General features: G+C 41.5%; 1 protein-coding gene and 1 pseudogene across 2 annotated transcripts; both read left to right on the top strand.

The window, feature by feature from the left end:
• The first annotated feature begins 219 nt into the window (after positions 1–219).
• On the top strand, positions 220–15,460 carry LOC131381271 (uncharacterized; annotated as a pseudogene).
• Positions 15,461–19,088: 3,628 nt separating this feature from the next.
• On the top strand, positions 19,089–21,837 carry LOC116483782 (regenerating islet-derived protein 3-alpha). 2 transcript variants are annotated; one of them, XM_032178056.1, is made up of 6 exons: positions 19,089–19,114; positions 19,403–19,512; positions 20,073–20,191; positions 20,377–20,514; positions 21,142–21,268; positions 21,547–21,837. In XM_032178056.1, exons 2-6 carry the CDS (start codon positions 19,437–19,439, stop codon positions 21,612–21,614), a joined length of 528 nt encoding a protein of 175 aa, XP_032033947.1. In that variant the 5' UTR covers positions 19,089–19,114; positions 19,403–19,436; the 3' UTR covers positions 21,615–21,837. The 2 variants fall into 2 exon arrangements, with proteins under 2 accessions (XP_032033947.1, XP_032033948.1); XM_032178057.1 differs by lacking the exons at positions 19,089–19,114; positions 20,377–20,514 and having other exon boundaries at positions 19,437–19,512; positions 21,547–21,614.
• Positions 21,838–23,168: the final 1,331 nt, after the last annotated feature.

The raw sequence follows: 23,168 nt of genomic DNA, 5'->3' as shown, positions 1-23,168 counted from the left end.
AAATGTAAAGACTGAAATGATTTTGCTGTTTAAATATCAGTCCCATTTGGAGTCAGCAATCACAGAAGTCGACTATGTGCTTAAAAAAAATCAATACATGCCTAGGGTGATGATAAGTTAGAAGGGTCGTAAATTACACGCATGTCTTACGAGAAATGGATGGGGAGCTTTGCCCAGTATATCGACTATTTTGTCTTTGAAACGTAGCCATCAATTATGATGGCCCCTTCTGCAGAAGAAGCCAGATTTATGACTGTGATTGGAAAGGAGGAGTACAAGCTTTTACTGAGCTTTGACTTGGGGCCAGAAATTGGTAAGTCACTTTCACACTCATAATGTCTTTTGGCTTTATGTGTGAGTAAAGTAGGTGGCTCTATATCTCTGTGCTTTTCAGCTCCACAGAGCCAAAAGAGATGAGGAAGGGTGGTGCTGTGGGAAGTCCACCAGTATCAGCCAGCTGAGCGTAGCCACAAGGCTGCTGCTCTCAGGAGGCCAGGCTGCCTTAGGAGCTGTATTATGAGAAAATAAAAATGTTCATTATTTTGGCCTCTGGAGAGACAACTCTGGATTTCTCAGATTTGTACTGTTTCCCATTTGAATAATATACACTGAATCTTACAGATAGCTTGCTAACTTTCCTTTCATGAAATTTCAGCTTGGGTGCAGGTGCCATGGTTTTGAATCAGAAAAAAACTGGATTCAGGATTTTTTTTTCCTTCAGAATCTTAAATAAAATAAGGATATTTTTAAGTAAATTATAGTTTTAAAAAGTACTTCACTCGTGTGTGTGTGCATTTTTCGTTATGAAACAGAGCTATGCCACTAGCCACCTTTATTTTAGAAAGAGAACTTGAGCATTCCCCACGGATGGCGGCGGCTGGTCTGGAAGGACTACATCGCTAAGAGGTGGTGGATACCTCACTCTTCTGTGTCTCAGTTTTCTGGTCATATTTTTTAAAATGAGAGGGGTGGGTTAAAGTTTTTTTTTTTTTCTTAAAGTTAAGGTTATTAACTACTGTCTGGGAAATTGACTAGAAATTGGGACATTTTCTGTGAATTTCTGTGGCCAAATGTAACCATGTTTAAAAAAGGAATATTGCCTTTATAGAGGCTCAGGCCCTTAAGACTATTATTTTAACTTTTGAGTAGATAGTACATTCCTGTAGTTCAAAAAACTATGTGCATATATATATATATATATATACACACACACACACACAGATATATATAGAATCTATATATCTACATATATAAACGTACGTGTGTGTGTGTGTGTGTGTATGTGTTTAGGTATGTGCATGAAAAAGTTTTCTTGTACTCTGGCCCCATCTTACCATCACCCATATATTTGAATGTAGCAACATTTATTAATATCTTGTTTATCCTCCAAGGGCTTCTCCATGAATATAAAAGCAAATAATAATATATTTTCTTATCTCACTTTTACACAAAATATAATGTACTCCGTTTTGTACCTTTTTAAATTAATAATCATATTTTTGAAATTTTTCCCATCAATACCTGAGGACCTTCCACATTGTTTTATATAGCTACATAGTATAGATCCTCAATTCCTTATCTGCATTTCAGGAAAACATACTGAAATTTTAAATGGCTCAGTATTCCACTTTTACATATCTACAATATCCAAGAATAGTGTGTACAAGACTTTGGCTACAAAACGTGTATTAGATGTTCCTAGCAGCACTATTCATAAAGCTGAACAGTGAAAATTACCCAAATGTCCCTCAATAGCAGAAAGGATAAATGCATTTCTGTATAACCATATAATGCAATACCATGGGGCAATTAGGATGAACAATCTATAATTATACAAAACAATTTGGATGTATCTTACAGACACAAAGTTGATTGAGAGAAACCAGACGTAAGACAGTAGATATGTTGATTCCATTTATGTAGAGTACAGAAAGAGGCCAAATTTGTTCACATATTTGAAGTCAAGGCACCATGGAAGAAAACACGGGGGGGATCTTCCAGGATGCTGACAATATACTATTGTCTGGTCTGGACTCTTGTTGCACTAATGTATTCAGTTATTGAAAATTCATTAGGCACTTTGCATTTGCCATTTGTGGACTTTTCTGTATGTATGTTATATTTTAACAAAAAGTTTTTTAAAAATAGAAAAAAGTAAAAGCACTGAAAGCAAAGTATTTTTATTGCTGATTTGACAAATGTTGAGGTTTTTAATAGCGTCCTGAGCAAATTACCGCAAATCAGACACTTAAAACAGTACACATTTATTATCATAGTTCTGTAAGTTAGATAGCCAGGTACACTGTGGATTATTGGTTCTCTGCTTCAGGTATCGCTAGGCAAAATTCAGTGTCTCTTTTCTGGAGGCTGTAGGAGAGACTCTGCTTTCAAGCTTATTCAGGTCTGGAGGCTGTAGGAAAGACTCCGCTTTCCAGCTTATTCAGGTTGTTGGCAGAATTCTGTTCCTTGGTGGTGGGGATGTCATTTCAGTTTCCTTTTTAGTTGTCAGTTTCTCTCAGCTTCTCAAGGACACCTGCACTTCTTTTTGCCCCCTTCACCCTTTAGCCAGCAATGGTGCATAAAGCCCTTCTCTGACTTTCCTTCTTCCACATGTCTCTTCCTCTTCTGTCTTCTCCTTCCAGCCAGAGACAGCTCTCTGTTTCTAATGATTTATGCAACTAATTAGATTGGGTGTACCCAGAAAAATCTATGATAATCTCCTCATTTCAGTGTCCATAATGGTAATTGCATCTGTAAAGTTTCTTTTGTCAATGTAGCTCAGTGTGTGCAACTTAATATAATAACTCCAAAACTCATAGGTTCCGGGAATTAGGGCATAGGCATATTTGAGTGGCCATTATTTTGCCTACCCCAGTGATACAATCTCACCCAGTCTGAACTGAACTGGCCTTACCTGAAGTAAGTATACTTCTGTTTTTTCTATATATAATGCCACCGAATGTGATTTTTCAAACATGATGAAAAATGTTGATGCAGTTGGTAAACAGGTGCTATCCCAGACCCTTCTGGAAGTGTGATGTAATATGCTATCACCATATTATCTTTCAGTAAAAGAATTCTGAATTCCAAAACACTTCTGGCTCAGGGACTGTTGACTCATATTGTACTAGCTGGAGATATCATGGTATTTATTCTTCTTATTTGATACATATTTAGATTATTTCCTTTCTTCTCTAGTTACTGATAATCTTGTAATAAGCATCTTTGAACACACTTAATTTTGCATGTATGTAATTGTATCTGCAGAATAAGTATCAAGAAGTAAAATTCAAGGGTCAAAAGAAGTGTGCATTTTTAATTTTGATAAATACGACCAAATTACCCTCCAGAGGGGGAGGCATGACACCAATTTATCTTATGTATGAGGATTCTACTTCCTCACAGTCTGGCTCACATGGTTTGTAATGAAACATTTAGATCTTTGCCAATTTGATAGATTCAGTGAAGTTTTATTTTAATTAATAGACTTTAATTTTGAGCAGTTTTAGGTTTCTAGAAAAATTGGAGCAGAGTACAGAGGGATCCCAAATGATTCAGTGAAGTTCTAATTTGCAATTATTTTATTATACATTAGCATATTTATAATAGGTTAATCATAATTTTTTTGCATGTTTAAAAGAAAATTGCATTTCCTGGCCAGGTGCAGTGGATCACGCCTATAATCCCAGCATTTTGGGAGACAGAGGCGGGTGGATCACTTGAGGCCAAGAGTTCAAGACCAGCCTGGCCAAAATGGGGAAACCTCCTCTCTATGAAAAATGCAAAAATTAGCCCAGCACAGTGGCATGTGCCTGTAGTCCTAGCTACTCAGGAGGCTGACAGGAGAATCGCTTGAACCCCAGAGGTGGAGGTTGCAGTGAGCAGAGATTGCACCACTGTACTCCCGCACTCCAGCCTGGGTGACACAAAAAAAAGAAGAAGAAAGAAGGAAACTGTATTTCCATTACTGTGAACAGCCTGTTCATATTGAGTTGTTGGTATTAAAAATCAATTTATAGAAAATCATTATATATTTATGTATATTTTTGGCATAAGTTAAAATGGTCCTAGTTTTGTCTTTGGACTTGGCTTTTTAAAAATATTTTGCATTATAGAAGTGTTTTATTATGTGTAAAATATGTTTTGTATACTTTCTTTTATAGTTTATAAGTTTAAGCCACATTTTCAAAGGCCTTCAATAGAGCACTTTTGTTTATGAATTATGAATCCAACTTCCAATTCTGACCATATCACTTCATTAATAACAACATAGAGGAGCTGGTTACCTCCCAGTAAAGACCTTCATATCCTATATGAATTAACATATTAAGATTTTCTAATCTGTCTATTCATAAATCCTACAGCTAATGGATGGGGGTAGCCAGGGAAGTGGGGTCACCAATTATGTATAGTACCAACATAGTAGGATTCATTAAGTATTAAAATCCTGAAACTAGGTTGTATTTGTTCACATTATAGGGATACATCTGTCACCGTGATCTTCTTCACTCAAAGGGTAAGTCTTTGTCTAGATGTAGCAATCTTACTCAGATGAAATCCTTGTTCCAGGTCTGATTTTCAGTCCTGCACTGAGCAGCTGCCATAGAAAGACAGAAAGCATTGATAAGAGCTTTTTTGATGTTATAAAACTTAAGAAAATATTGGAGAATTAGCAGGTATCACAAGACAGGAGAAAGAGAAAAATGAGGGCTGAATATTGGAGAGAATTAGGAGGTGTCAAAGGAGGCAAATAAAAGAATTAATGGACTAGAAGGAGGAACAATCCTAGGGAATTAGCTTTTGTTAGATTCGGAGGTAAGAAGAAAAAGGAGGGATACAATCTAGAAGAAGTAACACATGTCATAAAGGAGATACAATGAGGGAAAAGAGGGAAGAAAAACTTGGAACCTGAATTCATCTAGAATTTAGGTCTGACATTAGACATGGATCTAGACCTGGATGTTGGACAGGTGCCCCAATCATGAACCTGAAATGGACCTAGGGTATGTATATTGGATCTTGACTATGAACATGGACCATGAACCTATACGGAATAAGGACATTGGAATTGGACCTTGGACCTTTTATACTTACCTTGAACCACGATTTCAAACTTAGACATCAGACAGAGACCTGGATCTCAGACCTTGGTGTAAGCATTGACCATGTACTTTAACTTGAATTTAGCACCTGAACTTGGACACTGGAACTGGATGTGGGGCCTAAAACTTGACACTATATTCATCCAGAACCTCGAATCTGACCTTAATTATACTCCATGGTTGTGGACTTGGGCTTTAGTCACTGAGAGATTGGACCTAGACAACTAATCATAAACTTGAATCTCAGATCTTGACCTGCACCTGACCTTAGACCTGGAACTTCAACACAAACCTTAATCCTAGACATAGATGTGAACCTGAACCTTAAAACTATGCTCTTGACCCTGGATCTTTACCTTATCCTGGACATTGAACCTTGAACATGGAAATGAATTTGATCTAGATGTTAGACCTGATATTAGACCTGGACATTGAACCTTGAACATGGAAATGAATTTGATCTAGATGTTAGACCTGATATTAGACCTGGACCTCGAACTTGGATAAGATCTTGAATTATGGGAATGTACCTTGGACTTTGACCTTGGATATAGTCTTTATCCTTAGACATAGACTTTGGGCCAGCCCTTAGAACTGGACCTAGACTTCACTTTGTCGTAGATTTTGACTGTGGACCTCAGATCTTCACATGAACTTTGAAAAAAAATATTTTTACTTTTAATTCTTATGGATACATACAAATAGCCCATATTTATGGGGTACATGTGATAGCCTGATACAAGGTTACAGTGTGTAATGATCAAATCAAGGTAATTGGGCAATCCATAACCTCAAGCATTTATCATTTCTTTGTGTTAGGAACACTTCAGTTTTAATCTTTTAGTCATTTTTAAATAAACAATAAATTACTGTTAACTGTAGCCACCAAAATGTACTACCAAACTCTAGATGCTATTCCTTCTACCAACTGTGTTTTTGTATCCATCAACCACCCCTTCTTTATCCCCCTTTCCTCACTATTCTTTCTGGTCTCTGGCAACCATCATTCTACTATCTATCTTTGTTAGTTGAATATTATTTTTTAGCTCTGATATACTAGTGAGAACATGTGATATTTGTCTTTCTGTGCCTGGCTTATTCAACTTAATATAATTTCCTCCAGTTCCATCCATGTTGTTGCAAATGGCAAGACTGCATTCCTTTCAATGGCTGAATAATAATCTATTGTGTACATATGCCACATTTTTGTTGTTTTTCATTCACTCGTTGGTGGACACTTGGATTGAGTATATATCTTGGCTATTGTGAATAGTTCTGCAATAAACATGGGAGGGCAGGTATTTCTTCAATATACTAATTTATTTTATTTAGGGTATATACCCAGTGGTGGGATCCCAGTAGCTGGATCATATGACAGTTCTAATTTTAGTTCTCTGAGGAATCTCCATACTCTTCTCCATAGTGGCTGTACTAGTTTACATTCCCACCAACAGCATACGGGGATCTTTCTTTCTCCACATGATCACCGGCATTTGTTATCTTTTTGGATAAAACTGTTTTAACTGGGGCAAGATGATCTCTCATTGCAGTTTTGATTTGTATTTCTCTGATGATTAATGATGTTGAGCATTTTTGCATATACCTGTTGGACATTTGTATGTTTCCTTTTGAGAAATGTCTATTCATATCTTTTGCCCATTTTAAAATTGGATTATTTGTTTTTATTCCTGAGTTGTTTGAACTCCTTATTTATTCTGGGTATTAATTACTTGTCAGATGGGTAATTTGCAAATATGTTCTCCCATTCTATGGGTTTTCTCTTCAGCTTGTTGACTGTTTTCTTTTCTGTGCAGAAGCTGTTTAACTTGATATAATTCCATTTGGACATGAACTTTGAACCTAGATTTTGGGCCTGCATTTTTTCAGTTCCTTAAATATACTTTCCATTGGAACTAGGATTTTATTTGAATAGGTGGTAAGAAGTTACTTTGAAGAAGTGCCTGAAATTGACCTTCTTTGTTTGTATGCTGCTTATTTCCACAAACGCTGCTTTGATTCATTTTAACTTGTTCTATCTGGAATAAAGTACATTTGAGATGAAAGTGTTTCTCTGAACTATTTTGCTGACAGATGCTTAATCTGGTTTCATTCACTAAACACCTATTTCTCATTCCAAATGGAACAAAAATTATCAAAATCAGTGCCCTTTAGAATCAGATCAACTCATTTTCTCACTGCTACCGCCAGGTACATTCTGTTTTATGCTCTCAAAAATCCCTATATATCTGTCTTTCAGAGTGCTCATCATTCTGTAATTAACCGTGCTATTATTTCATTAATTTATTAATTATGGTGTACATGTGATAGCCTGATACAAGGTTACAGTGTGTAATGATCAAATCAAGGTAATTGGGGAATCCATAACCTCAAGCATTTATCATTTCTTTGTGTTAGGAACACTTCAGTTTTAATCTTTTAGTTATTTTAAAATAAACAATGAATTACTCTTAACTGTAGTCACCATAATGTACTACCAAACACTAGATGCTATTCCTTTACGAACTGTGTTTTTGTATCCATCAACCACCCCTTCTTTATCCCCCCCATTTTCTATATAGCAGGTATTAGCAAACTATAGTCAGTTGGTCAAATTTGTCCCGTTTTTCTGTTTGTATATGGCTCATAAACTTAGAATAAATTATTCTATTTGTATATGTTGGAAAATAATTAAAAGAAAAGAAAATATTTTGTGACACATGAAATTACATAAAATTTGAATTTCAATGTCCATAATTAATGTTTACCTAGAACACAAACATGTATATGGATTTATTTATTGCCTATGCTGCTTTCATGTTACAATGGCAGAGTTGAATAATTATGACAAAAATGGCATAGCCCACAGAGCTGTTTACTATCTGGCTCTATATAGAAGTTTGCCAACCTTTGTTTTAAAAAGTGAAAATAGAGAATATATTTGTCATTATTAGCACTGAATTCAGATTTCAGAGACTCAAAATGTGGCAAATTGCATATCCTGAAATCAACAAAAGACACATTTCCATCAGTAGAGGAATGAATACACAGTTTTAAAAAATACTTATATGAATAAACATTGCATTGTAGTTAAAATCAATAAATTAGAAATACTTATCTCAATGTAGATATATTTTAAAACCTAATATTGAATGAAAAAAAGTTCCAGAATGTTACATAAAATGTAAATGATACATGTACGTAAATATGTAAATATAAAAGAAAATCATACCATATATAAACTTGTTGATATGTCTATATGATGTAAATGATTAAAAATATAAATTGGCGGCTACCCTCTTTGGGTCCCCTCCCTTTGTATGGGAGCTCTGTTTTCACTCTATTAAATCTTGCAACTGCATTCTTCTGGTCCGTGTTTGTTATGGCTCGAGCTTCACTTGCTGTCCACCACTGCTGTTTGCTGCCATTGCAGACCCACCACTGACTCCCATCCCTCAGGATCCAGCAGGGTGTCTGCTGTGCTCCTGATCCAGCGAGGCACCCATTGCTGCTCCTGATTGGGATAAAGGCTTGCCATTGTTCCTGCATGGCAAGTGCCCAGGTTCATCCTAATCGAACTGATCACTAGTCACTGGGTTCCATGGTTCTCTTTCATGACCCAAGGCTTCTAACAGAGCTATAACACTCACTGCATGGCCCAAGATTCCATTCCTCAGAATCTGTGGGGCTAAGAACCCCAGGTCAGAGAACACGAGGCTTGCTACTATCTTGGAAGCAGCCCGCCACCATTTTGGAAGTGGCCCGCCACCATCTTGGGAACTCTGGGAGCAAGGAACCCCTGGTCACATTTTGGTGACCATGAAGAGACCTCCAAAGCAGTGAGTAATAGTGGACCACTTTCCCTTGCTATTCTGTCCTATTCTTCCTTAGAATTGGAGGAAAATACTGGGCACCTGTCGGCCAGTTAAAAATGATTAGCATGGCCACCAGACTTAAAACTCAGGTGTGAGGCTGTCTGGGGAAAGGCTTTCTAACAACACCCAACCCTTCTGGGTTGGGAGCATTTGTCTGCCTAGAACCAGCTTCTGCTTTCACTTTTCTTGGGGAAGCCAAGGGCCAACTAAAGGAAGAAAGCTGTCATCCTGAACTCCTGGCATTAGCAGGTTGAGACCATGGCACAGCCCGAAGTCTCTATTCAACAGTTGCCCATGTGTGCACCCCTACCTTTCCTTCTGACCCATACCTCCTAGGTCCCGACCACAACTTTCTTGAAAGTGTAGCCCCAAAATTCTCCTTACCTCTGAATGTACATCCTCTGATCCCTGCCTCCTAGGTACTAATGGTTCAGACTTTAATTTCCTCAGTAAGTTTGATCTCCAAAGGGATCTAGGGAAGCTCTATGCTGCATCCTTAGGCATCTAGGCTATAAATGCGGGGAGTCTTGTGTCCCTCGTGTCCCTCCCAATTTAGGCATACCTCTCATGACATGGGCAGTTATGTGGGACCCGTTCCCCACCACTCTTGCCAGGGACCCAAGTTTGTAAATGGCTGAAAGAGACAGAGAGACAGAGAGAGAGACAGAGGCAGAAAGGAGAAAGAGGAAGAGAGACAAAGAGGGACTCAAAGAGAGATAGAAATAATAATAAAAAAAAAGTGGGCCCTATTCTTTTAAAAGCCAGGGTAAATTTAAAACCTGTAATTGATCATTGAAGGTCTTCTTTGTGAGCTTATAACACTCGAATACTACCTTGTTGTCAGTGTAAACAAAGGTATAGCCTGAAAACAGTGAGACCACTGACAACCCGTAGCCTTCCTATCAAAAATCCTTAACCTAGTAACCCGCGGAGGGCCCAAATGCATTCAATCTGTAGCAGCAACTGCTTAGCTAACAGAAGAAAGTAGAAAAGTGACTTAGAGGAAAACTCACTGTGAGCACACCTCACCAGTTCAGAATTATTCTAAGTCAAAAAAGCAAAAAGGTAGCTTACTAACTCAAAAATCTTAAAGTATGGGGCTATTCTGTTAGAAAAAGGTAATTTAACACTAACTACTGATAATTCCCTTAACCCAGCAGATTTCCTTACAGGGGATTTAAATCTTAATTACCATACAAAGGTACGACCTGACCTAAGAGGAACTCCCTTCAGGACAGGAGGATAGATGGTCCCTCCCAGGTGACTGAGGAAAAAAACCACAATGGGTATTCAGTAATTGATAAGGAGACTCCTGTGGAAGCTGAGTTAGAAAAACTGCCTAATCATTGGTCTGCTCAAACATGCAAGCTGTTTGCACTCAGCCAAGCCTTAAACTACTTACAGAATCAAAAAAGACTATCTCAATCCTGACTCAAAAGTTACCTACACCCTCTCTGAAACGAGTTTGCATAAGAACTGTTGTTTATGGGAATGCATCTTGATGGGGCAGCTGGGTTGTTATGAAATACTCAGGAACCCAGCCCAGCTCTAGGACTCACCCCTGAGCACAAAGGCAATGTTGGGCATGCTGGTTAAAGGACCACTAGAATCCAGCAGCCTGAACCCCTTTCTTTGTGGTCAAGAAAGGCAGTAAAAGGGGTGTAAGACTGCTACATCGGTAGGTGTAACTGGTCCGATAAGCAGAGGTCCATGGGTGGTTACGTGCCCTGGAAAGGAATAAGCATTAGGACCACAGAGGGCCCTCTAGGACTAATGTTCTTCAGAAAATGAGTAGGGGTGCTGGCATCCCTATGTTCTTTTTTCAGGTAGCAAACATTCCCCTCAAGGCAAAAATGCCCCCAAGATGTATTCTGGAGAATCGGGACCAATTTGACCCTCAGACACTAAGAAAGAAATGACTTATATTCTTCTGCAGTACTGCCTGGCCACAACATCCTCCTCTTCAAGGGGGAGAAACGTGGCCTTCTGAGGGAAGTATAAATTATGATACTATCTTACAGCTAGACCTCTTTTGTAGAAAAGAAGGCAAATGGAGTGAAATGCCATATGTACAAACTTTCTTTTCATTAAGAGACAACTCGCAATTATGTAAAAAGTGTGATTTATGCCCTACAGGAAGCCCTCAGAGTGTACCTCCCCACCCCAGCGTCCCCCCTACTTCTTCTCCAACTAATAAGGACCCCCCTTCAACCCAAACAGTCCAAAAGGAGACAGACAAAGAGTGCCAATATTCTCCGATTATGCCCCCTCCAAGCAGTGGGAGGAGAATTCAGCCCAGCCAGAGTGCATGTACTATTTTCTCTCTCAGACTTAAAGCAAATTAAAATAGACCTAGGTAAATTCTCAGCTAACCCTGATGGCTATATTGATGTTTTACAAGGGTTAGGACAATCCTTTGATCTGACATGGAGCGATATAATGTTACTGTTAAATCAGACACTAACCCCAAATGAGAGAAGTGCTGCCATAACTGCAGCCTGAGAGTTTGGCGATCTCTGATACCTCAGTCAGGTCAATTATAGGATGACAACAGAGGAAAGAGAACGATTCCCCACAGGCCAGCAGGCAGTTCCCAGTGTGGACCCTCATAGGGACACAGAATCAGAACATGGAGATTGGTGTGGCAGACATTTGCTAACTTGCGTGCTAGAAGGACTAAGGGAAACTATGAAGAAGCCTATGAATTATTCAATGATGTCCACTATAACAAAGGGAAAGGAAGAAAATCCTACTGCCTTTCTTGAAAGACCAAGGGAGGCATTGAGGAAGCAAACCTGTCTGTCACCTGACTCTGTTGAAGGCCAACTAATCTTAAAGTATAAGTTTATCACTCGGCCGGGCGCTGTGGCTCACGCTTGTAATCCCAGCACTTTGGGAGGCCGAGGCGGATGGATCACGAGGTCAGGAGATCGAGACCGCGGTGAAACCCCGTCTCTACTAAAAATACAAAAAATTAGCCGGGCGTGGTGGCGGGCGCCTGTAGTCCCAGCTACTCGGAGAGGCTGAGGCAGGAGAATGGCGTGAACCCGGGAGGCGGAGCTTGCAGTGAGCCGAGATCGCGCCACTGCACTCCAGCCTGGGTGAGAGAGCGAGACTCCGTCTCAAAAAAAAAAAAAAAAAAAAAGTTTATCACTCAGTCAGCTGCAGACATTAGAAAAAAACTTCAAAAGTCAGCCTTAGGCCTGGAGCAAAGCTTAGAAACCCTATTGAACTTGGCAACGTCGGTTTTTTATAATAGAGATCAGGAGGAGCAGGCAGCATGGGACAAACAGGATTAAAAAAAAAAGAGGCCACCGCTTTAGTCATGGCCCTCAGGCAAGTGGACTTTGGAGGCTCTGGAAAAGGGGAAAGCTGAGCAAATCGGGTGCCGAATAGGGCTTGCTTCCAGTGTGGTCTACAAGGACACTTTAAAAAAGATTATCCAAGTAGAAATAAGCCACCCCCTCGTCCATGCCCATTATGTCGAGGGAATCACTGGAAGGCCCACGGCCCCAGGGGATGAAGGTCCTCTGAGTCAGAAGCCACTAACCAGATGATCCAACAGCAGGACTGAGGGTTCCTGGGGCAAGCGCCAGCCCATGCCATCACCCTCATAGAACCCCGGGTATGCTTGACCTTTGAGGGCCAGGAGGTTAACTGTCTCCTGGACAATCACGTGGCCTTCTCAGTCTTACTCTCCTGTCCTGGACAACTGTCCTCCAGATCTGTCGCTATCCGAGGGGTCCTAGGACAGCCAGTCACTAGATACTTCTCCTAGCCACTAAGTTGTGACTGGGGAACTTTACTCTTTTCACATGCTTTCCTAATTATGCCTGAAAGCCCCACTCCCTTGTTAGGGAGAGAAATTCTAGCAAAAGCAATGGCCATTATACATCTGAACATAGGAGAAGGAACATCTGTTTGTTGTCCCCTGCTTGAGGAAGGAATTAATCCTGAAGTCTGGGCAACAGAAGGACAGTATGGACGAGCAAAGAATGCCATCCTGTTCAAGTTAAACTAAAGGATTCCGCCTCCTTTCCCTACCAAAGGCAGTACCCCTTAGACCCAAGGCCCAACAAGGACTCCAAAAGATTGTTAAGGACCTAAAAGCCTAGTAAAACCATGCAATAGCCCCTGCAATATTCCAATTTTAGGAGTACAGAAACCCAATGGACAGTGGAGGCTAGTGCAAGATCTCAGGATTATCAATTAGGCTGTTGTTCCTCTATATCCAGCTGTACCTAACCCTTATACTCTGCTTTCCCAAATACCAGAGGAAGCAGAGTGGTTTACAGTCCTGGACCTTAAGGATGCCTTTTTCTGCATCCCTGTACATCCTGACTCTCAATTCTTGTTTGCCTTTGAAGATCCTTCTAACCCAGTGTCTCAACTCACCTGGACTGTTTTACCCCAGGGGTTCAGGGATAGCCTCCATCTATCTGGCCAGGCATTAGCCCAAGACTTGAGCCAGTTCTCATGCCTGGACAGTCTTGTCCTTCGGTACCTGGATGATTTACTTTTAGCCACCCGTTCAGAAACCTTGTGCCATCAAGCCACCCAAGTGCTCTTCAATTTCCTCCCTACCTGTGGCTACAAGGTTTCCAAACCAAAGGCTCAGCTCTGCTCACAGCAGGTTAAATACTTAGGGCTAAAGTTATCCAAAGGCACCAGGGCCCTCAGTGAGGAACATATCCAGCCTATACTGGCTTATCCTCATCCCAAAACCCTAAGCAACTAAGAGAGTTCCTTGGCATAACAGGTTTCTGCCAAATATGGATTCCCAGGTACAGTGAAATAGCCAGACCACTATATACACTAATTAAGGAAACTCAGAAAGCCAATACCCGTTTATTAAGATGGACACCTGAAGCACAAGCAGCTTTCCAGGCTCTAAAGAAGGCCCTAACCCAAGTTCCAGTGTTAAGCTTGCCAAAGGTGCAAGACTTTTCTTTAAATGTCACAGAAAAATCCAGGAATAGCTCTAGGAGTCCTTACACAGGTCTGAGGGACGAGCTTGCCACCTGTGGCATACCTGAGTAAGGAAATTGATGTAGTGGCAAAGGGTTGGCCTCATTGTTTACGGGTAGTGGCAGCAGTAGCAGTCTTAGTATCTGAAGCAGTTAAAATAATACAGGGAAGAGATCTTACTGTGTGGACATCTCATGATGTGAATGGCATACTCACTGCTAAAGGAGGCTTGTGGCTGTCAGACAACCATTTACTTAAATATCAGGCTGTATTACTTGAAGGGCCTGTGCTGCGACTGCACACTTGTGCAACTCTTAACCCAGCCACATTTCTTCCAGACACTGAAGAAAAGATAGAACATAACTGTCAACAAGTAAGTGCTCGAACCTACCCCGCTCGAGGGGAATTTTTGGAGGTTCCCTTGACTGATCCCGACCTTAACTTGTATACTTATGGAAGTTCCTTTGTAGAAAAAGGACTTTGAAAAGTGGGGTATGCAGTGGCCAGTGATAATGGAATACCTGAAAGTAATCCCCTCACTCCAGGAACTAGTGCTCAGCTGGCAGAACTAATACCTCTCACTCGGGCACTAGAATTAGGAGAAGGAAAAAGGGTAAATATATATATAGACTCTAAGTATGCTTACCTAGTCCTCCAGGCCCATGCAGCAATATGGAGAGAAAGGGAATTCCTAACTTCTGAGGGAACACCTATCAAACATCAGGAAGCCATCAGGAGATTACTATTGGCTGTACAGAAACCTAAAGAGGTGGCAGTCTTACACTGCTAGGGTCATCAGAAAAGAAAGGAAAGGGAAATAGAAGGGAACCACCAAGCAGATATTGAAGCCAAAAGAGCTGCAAAACAGGACCCTCCATTAGAAATGCTTATAGAGGGACCCCTAGTGTGGGGTAACCCCCTCCAGGAAACCATGCCCCAGTACTCAGCGAGATAAATAGAATGGGGAACCTCATGAGGACATACTTTCCTCCCTTGAGGATGGCTAGCCACCGAAGAAGGAAAAATACTTTTGCCTGCAGCTAACCAATGGAAATTACTTAAAACCCTTCACCAAAACTTTCACTTAGGCATTGATGGCACCCATCAGATGGCCAAATTATTATTTACTGGACCAAGCGTTTTCAAAACTATCAAGCAGATGGTCAGGGCCTGTGAAGTGTGCCAAAGAAATAATCTCCTGCACTGCAGGCCACACATTTCAATCCCTGTATCTTTAACCTCTTTGTTAAGTTTGTCTCTTCTGGAATCGAAGCTGTAAAACGACAAATGGTTCTTCAAATGGAGTCCCAGATGCAGTCCAAGACTAAGATCTACTGCGGACCCCTGGACCGGCCTGCTAGCCCATGCTCCAATGTTAATGACATTGAAGGCACCCCTCCCAAGGAAATCTCAACTGCACAACCCCAACTACACCCAGTTCAGCAGGAAGCAGTTAGAGCAGTCATTGGCCAACCTCCCCAACAGCACTTGGGTTTTGCTCTTGAGAGGGGGGACTGAGAGCAGGACTAGCTGGATTTCCTAGGCTGACTAAGAATCCCTAAGCCTAGCTGGGAAGGTGACCGCATCCACCTTTAAACATGGGGCTTGCTACTTAGTTCACAACCGACCAATCAAGTAGTAAAGAGAGCTCACTAAAATGCTAATTAGGCAAAAACAGGAGATAAACAAATAGCCAATCATCTATCACCTGAGAGCACAGTGTGAGGGACAATGATCAGGATATAAACCCAGTCATTTGAGCCAGCAATAGCTACCCTCTTTGGATCCCCTCCCTTTGTATGGGAGCTCTGTTTACACTCTATTAAATCTTGCAACTGCAAAAAAAAAAAATATATATATATATATATACATTTTATATATATATATAGGAAAAATAATTATAAAACTGGTAATGGAGAAGCATGGAAATAAGTGGGACTGAGGAATAACATAAATGGACTACTATGGTATTATTTATCATTTTATTAATATTAATTTGATTGTATTACTTCTTTTTGCTTCATTTCTCTAAAAAATAAAGCTAAAAAAGATGGCAAGATATTATCACTGTAGATTCTAGATTGTCAGTCTATACTTGTTTGTTAAATGTTTTCTGTATGATAAAGATAATTTATTACAAAAAGAAAAGCAACATGACTATGGAATTATTTCTTATTTTTATTTTTATTTGCTACCACGAGAGATGTGAACTCTGATGCATTGTGAATAGTTCAGATCTGCAAAGTTATCACCCACAAGCTGTTTGAGTATGATTTATGGTAATTAATTGAAAATATTGTCTTAATTTTTTCCCAAATGAACATTTTGTATTATGACTAGCTTATTCTAAAAGAAAAATCAATAAAAAGCAATAGCGTTTTTAAAATACCCAAATAGATAACATTAGAAGAGCAAACATGATATGAACAGGGAACGCTTCCAAGATCAATGTGAAAATTTGAAACCAAATAAATATTAACACAGTTTTCTGATAAAAATTATTGCCTCCAATAACTGCACAGGTCGTATGATAGTTACTGTTCATGGCTTAAGTATAATTGACCAAATTTCAGTAGCTATGTTATCAGTTTTCCAGTTCTTTGATGTTAATAACTTCCCTCATTGGCCTCAGGGACTTTGAAGTTTTGTCCCTTTTTCCTGTTTTATAGTTGCTCAGCACCTAATCTTATCCCTTTCCCAATTCTTCTGACAGTCGTAGGATAAGATGAAAGGACCAAAGTGGCATTCTGGACATCTGGTTAATATATCTCAAAGGGGTGCACTTTAGTGATAAATCTCCAGTGAGATACAGTTCAAGGCTATTTTTGACAGGGGCCCTGCTGAGCCATCTTCCAGGAAACCTCTACATTTTACCATCCTTGAAACAAATATATTAGACTCCTGCAGAGAGATCATTTTTCACTTGTATAATTCTAAGAATGACTACCAAGTCTTATGTGCAAATATCTGATTCAGAAGATAATAGGGATAAAAGTACAAATTGGATATATTTTGGTAAAGGAAGCGCCTTAAAACTCAGCCTTGGTTACATCAAGAATAAGAATTCCTGTGTCATCCCTAAGAAGTAGATTTTTATATAACTCAAAACCAGCTCAAGAAATACAATATTTAAACAAACTTCTCAGTGCTTGCTTAATAAGCATTGTTACGAAGAACAATGAAAAATAAAACAAAAACAACTTAACTTTAGTGAGTTTAGTGAGTGTCATTGCAAACAAAATTTCACATTACACTTAGGGATTTTATAACCTTAAGGCTTATTACAAAGGTCACATTATTTCAATTAAGAAATAAAAGTGAGTTTTAATAATAAACTGTCAGCATTTCAAATCTTCTCTCCTAGCTATATTGAAATATACAACATATTGTTGTTAACTACAGTCACCCTATGTACTATCAAAAGCTAGAACATATTCCTTCTATCTAGCTGTATGTTTGTACGATGAACCAAACTCTTTGCATCTCCCCTCACCCGTCTCAGCCTCTAGTAACTATTCTACCCTCTGGTTACCTTCTACCCCTACCTCCATGTGTTTACATATTGTTGTATAAATTTTGTGGAAAAAAATCCTTTTTAACGAAATAATCTGCTGGCTATATTTCTTCTCATATTATTTGAGAAATCGCATTGAATTTTGGTTACTGAATTTTGAGGACGTGAATTAAGGATGAGCTACATCTCATGACCTCGTCACAGATCTCTACTATAAACATCTGCATACAAGCTGGCATATTACAACAATAGCGTGAGAGTCAGGGTCTGTAGAAATTCCCAGCCTAACTTTTTCCTGGACTGGCCAAACTGAACCTGAACCAGTGTATAGGCAATGTAGTATGCTTGTCAGAGGCACCAAACTGCTAACTCAAAAATAAACGTGACTAAAAGAACTTTTGTCAGTACACCCACATGAAGCTGACCATTTGCCCAGTAAGAATGCAATGAAAAGGGCTTTTAATGTAGAGCCAAATGGCAGTCCAGCAAGGAAGCTCATGAGCAACCTACAAGTAGTGAGCATTTCGATGTAATAGAGACTTACATGCAATTCAGAATTATGTTTACAACATCATAAAACAAAAATTTAGAGATAGGCTCTCACTCTGTTGCCTAAGCTGGAGTGCAGTGGCATGATCATAACTTACTGCAGCCTTGAACTCCTGGGTTCAACTGAAGGTCCTCCTACCTCAGCCTGCTGAGTAGCTAGGACCACAAGCACACATCACCACAACTGGCTTACATTTAAATATAAATTGTAGAGATAGGGTCTTACTGTGTTGCCCAGGCTGGTCTTGAACTCCTTGCTTCAGGTGATCCTCCCACCTTAGCCTCTCAAAGTGCTGGGATTATAGACCTGAGCCACAGCACCTGGCCAACTGACCTATGATTTTACACAATGGTTGCTCTTCCCTTGTTTAACTATTATTCATTCTTCTTTGATCCTCATTATTTGACTGTAGTCCTTCTTATGTCTTGTGTTCCTTCATTACCTGTTATTCTATCATATTGTCATTGTCATTCTCCACTGGGGAAGTTCTTTCTTGCTGAAGACTGGAAAGACAAGTCCATTCACCTGATTTTCTATAAGATTTTGGCTCATCTAGTGACTTGTCAGACAATTCTGAAGTTTCATCAAAATTAGCTATCATGCTTGCATAATGGCCCTGAACCCTCACTCCTATTCTTAGCTTCAGTACCATCTATGTCCTCAACTGTCTATGATACTTATAATACCTATAAATCTTCACTTAACACCTAACATTGATTTAATCTTACTAGGCAAGGTAATAAGAAATACATAGGTTTGCCTCTAGAAGTGGGTTCTTAAGAAACCCACCAGAGGAACTCCTCTTTCAGATGTCCACATTAGAAGATTTCATATCATATTTGGTGCCACAGGCCTTTGACAAGGAGGATGCAGAGGAAAAAGCAAACTTCACCTCTTCCTAGGGAAAGTGTTGGCCTGCCAACAGGAAAGAGACAACATCTGGGAAAATCCCTAGTCTTTTCCAGGAAGAGTCCATGCCAACCCCACCCCATGACCCCTGTCCTGCCTACTCATTGTCACTCTTCACTCCAACGTCCCTCCCCCAGATCCTCTTATAAAATCCCACTTTTTCCTGAACAGACAAACCATACCATATCCCACCAGAGAGGTAAGTGGGAGCTGAGAGAAGATGAGACCCAGGGAGGAGCTACTGCACATGATACAGGAGAATACACGGGAGGGTCCCTTCCTCAGGGAGCACAGGAACTCTGAGACTCAGCAAGGGTGTCCTGGGAGGGCTCAGGGATGGGAGAGTACACAGATTCACAACTCATTCAGAACTGTAGAAGATGATGGATGTCACCAAGATTACTTTAGTCCTAGGGGACTAGAGAAGGAAACAGACATGAGGCAGTAGGGTATCTGTGTGTTCTCCCACTGACCACGCTTTCTTCAGTGACCCCTGATTGCCTCCTCAGGTCGCAGACACCATGCTGCCTCCCATGGCCCTGCCCAGTGTATCTTGGATGCTGCTTTCCTGCCTCATGCTCCTGTCTCAGGTTCAAGGTGAGATTGCTCTGCCTCTAGCACTGGGTTCCCTATGAATCCTCAGAGCCAACAAGAGGAGGAAGGCTCCTGTGTGTCATGTGAGGTAATGACGTGGTGTCTAATGAACCTGCCTGCAGTTATTGCACCATCACTCCTTCCTTCAGGTTAACTTGCAGTGGGAGGCTCCATGGCGGTCCATTCACAATGGAATGAGATGGCTTCCATTTAGTCAGTGGACTCTAATATACACTGGTGGGAAAGCGGACTCTAATATACACTGGAGGGTCAGTAATGAGATGTGGGGAGAGACAATGATTGGAGGACCCAATATAGAGACAGCCCAGAATGAGGAGAGTACTGAATGGTTGAATAAGGGGAAAGGGTAATAAGAGACTAGATGGTGCTCCATTTACTAGGGCTATTTTGAAATAAAGAATTTCTGAAAACCTAAGGGAAGACGAAGGGGTGTCAGGAATGTGGTCTTCCTGCCCAAGGACAGGCCTAGGTATTCCCCAAGGTCATCTCCCACCCCAACCCCCACTCTTCATTTTACCCTCCCCCATCTTCTTCCACCTCAGGTGAAGAACCCCAGAGGGAACTGCCCTCTCCACGGATCCGCTGTCCCAAAGGCTCCAAGGCCTATGGCTCCCACTGCTATGCCTTGTTTTTGTCACCAAAATCCTGGATGGATGCAGATGTGAGTGGTTAGATGTGGGGTTGGAGGTGACAGGTCTCAGGCGGAGGAGGGTCTCCATTCAGGAGAGTTCCTTGGGAATGAGGATGAACACGCTTATCTTTCACACAGTCCTCCTCCCACCTACCTTTGCCCTGTGCTCCCCCAGCAGGTCTCAGGCTCCCTCTCATTCTCTGTCCCCCTCAAAGCTGGCCTGCCAGAAGCGGCCCTCTGGAAACCTGGTGTCTGTGCTCAGTGGGGCTGAGGGATCCTTCGTGTCCTCCCTGGTGAAGAGCATTAGTAACAGCTACTCATACATCTGGATTGGGCTCCATGACCCCACACAGGTGCGAGTATATCCTCCCCTCTCTGTTACCTCTCAAGGTGCTATTGTTGCCCAGGCCCACTCCCTGTCCCCTGTGCCTGCCCAGGAAGTACTTCAGGGAGCACTGGATCTCAGATTCTGGGGAATATTTGGGGGAAAAGGGAAGGCCATGAAGCATCTGAAGATCTGAGTTCTGTGGAGGTCTCTATCTTTCAGATAAAATCAATCTGCCTTCCTCAGGCATATTACATAATTCTCATATGAGGCTGGGTTAATAATTCTCTGAGCTTCATGGAGTCTTTGCCTACTATTCTGAAGGAACCCTTAATGAAGATAGGATCAATTTTTGCCCCCATACAGGACTGACATTACCTTTGAGGTTCACAAGCTAATCACAAATGCTACACCAATTATTGTTCTGCAAGTAACATATTACCTTGAGTGATTCCAAAGGTCTTGTGTTTACTGGCTGGCATTTTCCAATAGCAATGAGGAGTCAAGGAAGAGGTTCCTACTCACCGGCAGCATCTGGAATAGCAGACCAAATTTCCTCATGCTGGGGAGCAAATCAGGTGTTGCAGCTAAGGGGCCATGTAAGAAGAGCTGCAATGGCCATTCCCTTCACCTGGCTACCTCCTCTACTCTACAGGGCACCGAGCCCAGTGGAGATGGTTGGGAGTGGAGTAGCAGTGATGTGATGAATTACTTTGCATGGGAGAGAAATCCCTCCACTGTCTCAAGCCCCGGCTACTGTGCGAGCCTGTCTAGAAGCACAGGTAAGAAACAGAGGAGCTGCCTCTTCCCAGTGTTTTCTATCTCATCCCCCATTCCTGGGTCTGACCTTCAGGAAATCTTCCAGAGCTAGAAAATACAATGTTAGTGTGTCTTCTCTCATCTCCTCTCTTCTCCACTTTCTTTGAATCTCTCTCCTGGATTGGGACACTGGTGAAGGTGAGGGAGAGGCTTTAACTTGTAGGCTAAAACCTGGGATGCCTCTTCATTGGATTCACAAGCTTCCTCAGCCCCATTCCATTTATGTCTTCTGTCTCTCCAGCATTTCTGAAGTGGAAAGATTACAACTGTAATGTGAGGTTACCCTATGTCTGCAAGTTCACTGACTAGGGCAGGAGGGAAGTCAGCAGCCTGTGTTTGGTGTGCAACTCATCATGGGCACGAGACCAGTGTGAGGACTCACCCTGGAAGAGAATATTCGCTTAACATCCCCAACCTGACCACCTCATTCTTATCTTCCTTCTGTTTCTTCCTCCCCGCTATCATTTCAGTCTCTTCATTTTGTCATATGGCCTAAGGCTTTAAAGAGCAATAATAAAATTTTTAGTCTGCACTTCTTTGTCTTGTATGTGCCAGTGTCATAGCCATACTCTGAGAAGGACAAAGTGGTCGAGGGGAGGAAATTTTGTGGGTCTTGCTTCTTCCCTATTCACCCAGGCCTCTGGGGAAAATGATGAACTGTGCATCCCTACCAGTGTGTTATGATGGGGGCGTGGATCCTGCTCATGTAGGATTTGTGTTGTGGAGAGATAAGGACATTTCTTTCCCACATACTTACTGCCCTCCCATTCCCATAGCCCAAACCTGACAATGTGACATGAACAGATTTAGGAGGCTCTGATGGTGCTTAGAATAGTACTTCTCAGAGAATGGTATCAGCAGGATGGTAGATAGGACTTTCCAGCTCTTGAACCTTCACAGAAACATTCATTTGAACTACTACCATTAAAATGGAAATACCTTCACAAGAGCTAATAAGTCCAAGTGAGTGATTAAAGCATCTGAATGTTGCAAAAAATAAGAAAAGATGCATCGAAGAGTGTAGACGGAACACTTTTACATTATTTATATCACCCCTCCGTCAATCTCAGTAAGCACAGCATGGAGATACATTCCCTCAACTTGGGGAAAGAGAGTGAAGTAAGCACATGAGTTTTCCATGGACCCTAACACTAGGTTTGCCTCAGTAAGACCCAGTGGCCTCTGACTCCAGGCAGGCACCCTTGGACTTAGACTCCAGGCTGCCTTGATGCCAGGCCAGGCTCTGTGGCCCCAGGCTCCAGGTCAGCCCCCATGACTGCAGCCTCCAGTCTTGCCCAGAAGACACAGGCTCTAGACACACACAGCATCATGCTTTTCCCCATAGCTCCAGACCACAGGCCAGTGCCCACTGACAAAGACTCTAAGCCCACCTCAAGGACAAGCTAGCGCTTGCAGCCACAGACTTCAGGGTGACCCCTGAAATCCTAGACATCAGGCCTGCCCATGTGGACCTGCCCTTCAGACCCACCACAGCTCCAGGATAGCTCCCACAGCTACAACTCCAGGCCAGCACTTGCAGACCCCAGCTCCAGACTGGCACTCACAGTCGCAGGATACAGTACTGTCAAATCCCAAACCCTCCCTAAGCCTTTAGGTCCATCTGAGCACAAAGCCCTGATGCTAGGCCAGCCTCTGTGGCCTCTGTCACTAGGCCAGCCCCCACAGACACAAGCTCTGGATCTTCCCAGTTCCAGGCGAGCCTCTGTGGACTCGGTACTAGTCTGGCCTCATACTCCAGCAGACCCAGGATCAAGCCTCATTACAGTAGACCTTAGCACCAGGCCAGCCCCCACTGACTTAGGCTCCAGCCTTAACCTCATGGATCCAGTCTCTAGACTTACC

Source organism: Hylobates moloch, unplaced genomic scaffold (genome assembly GCF_009828535.3).
Source record: "Hylobates moloch isolate HMO894 unplaced genomic scaffold, HMol_V3 SCAFFOLD_15, whole genome shotgun sequence".
Classification (NCBI taxonomy): Eukaryota; Metazoa; Chordata; class Mammalia; order Primates; family Hylobatidae; genus Hylobates; species Hylobates moloch.
Note: the sequence above shows the minus strand (reverse complement) of the source record. Positions and strands in the feature narration are given on the sequence as shown.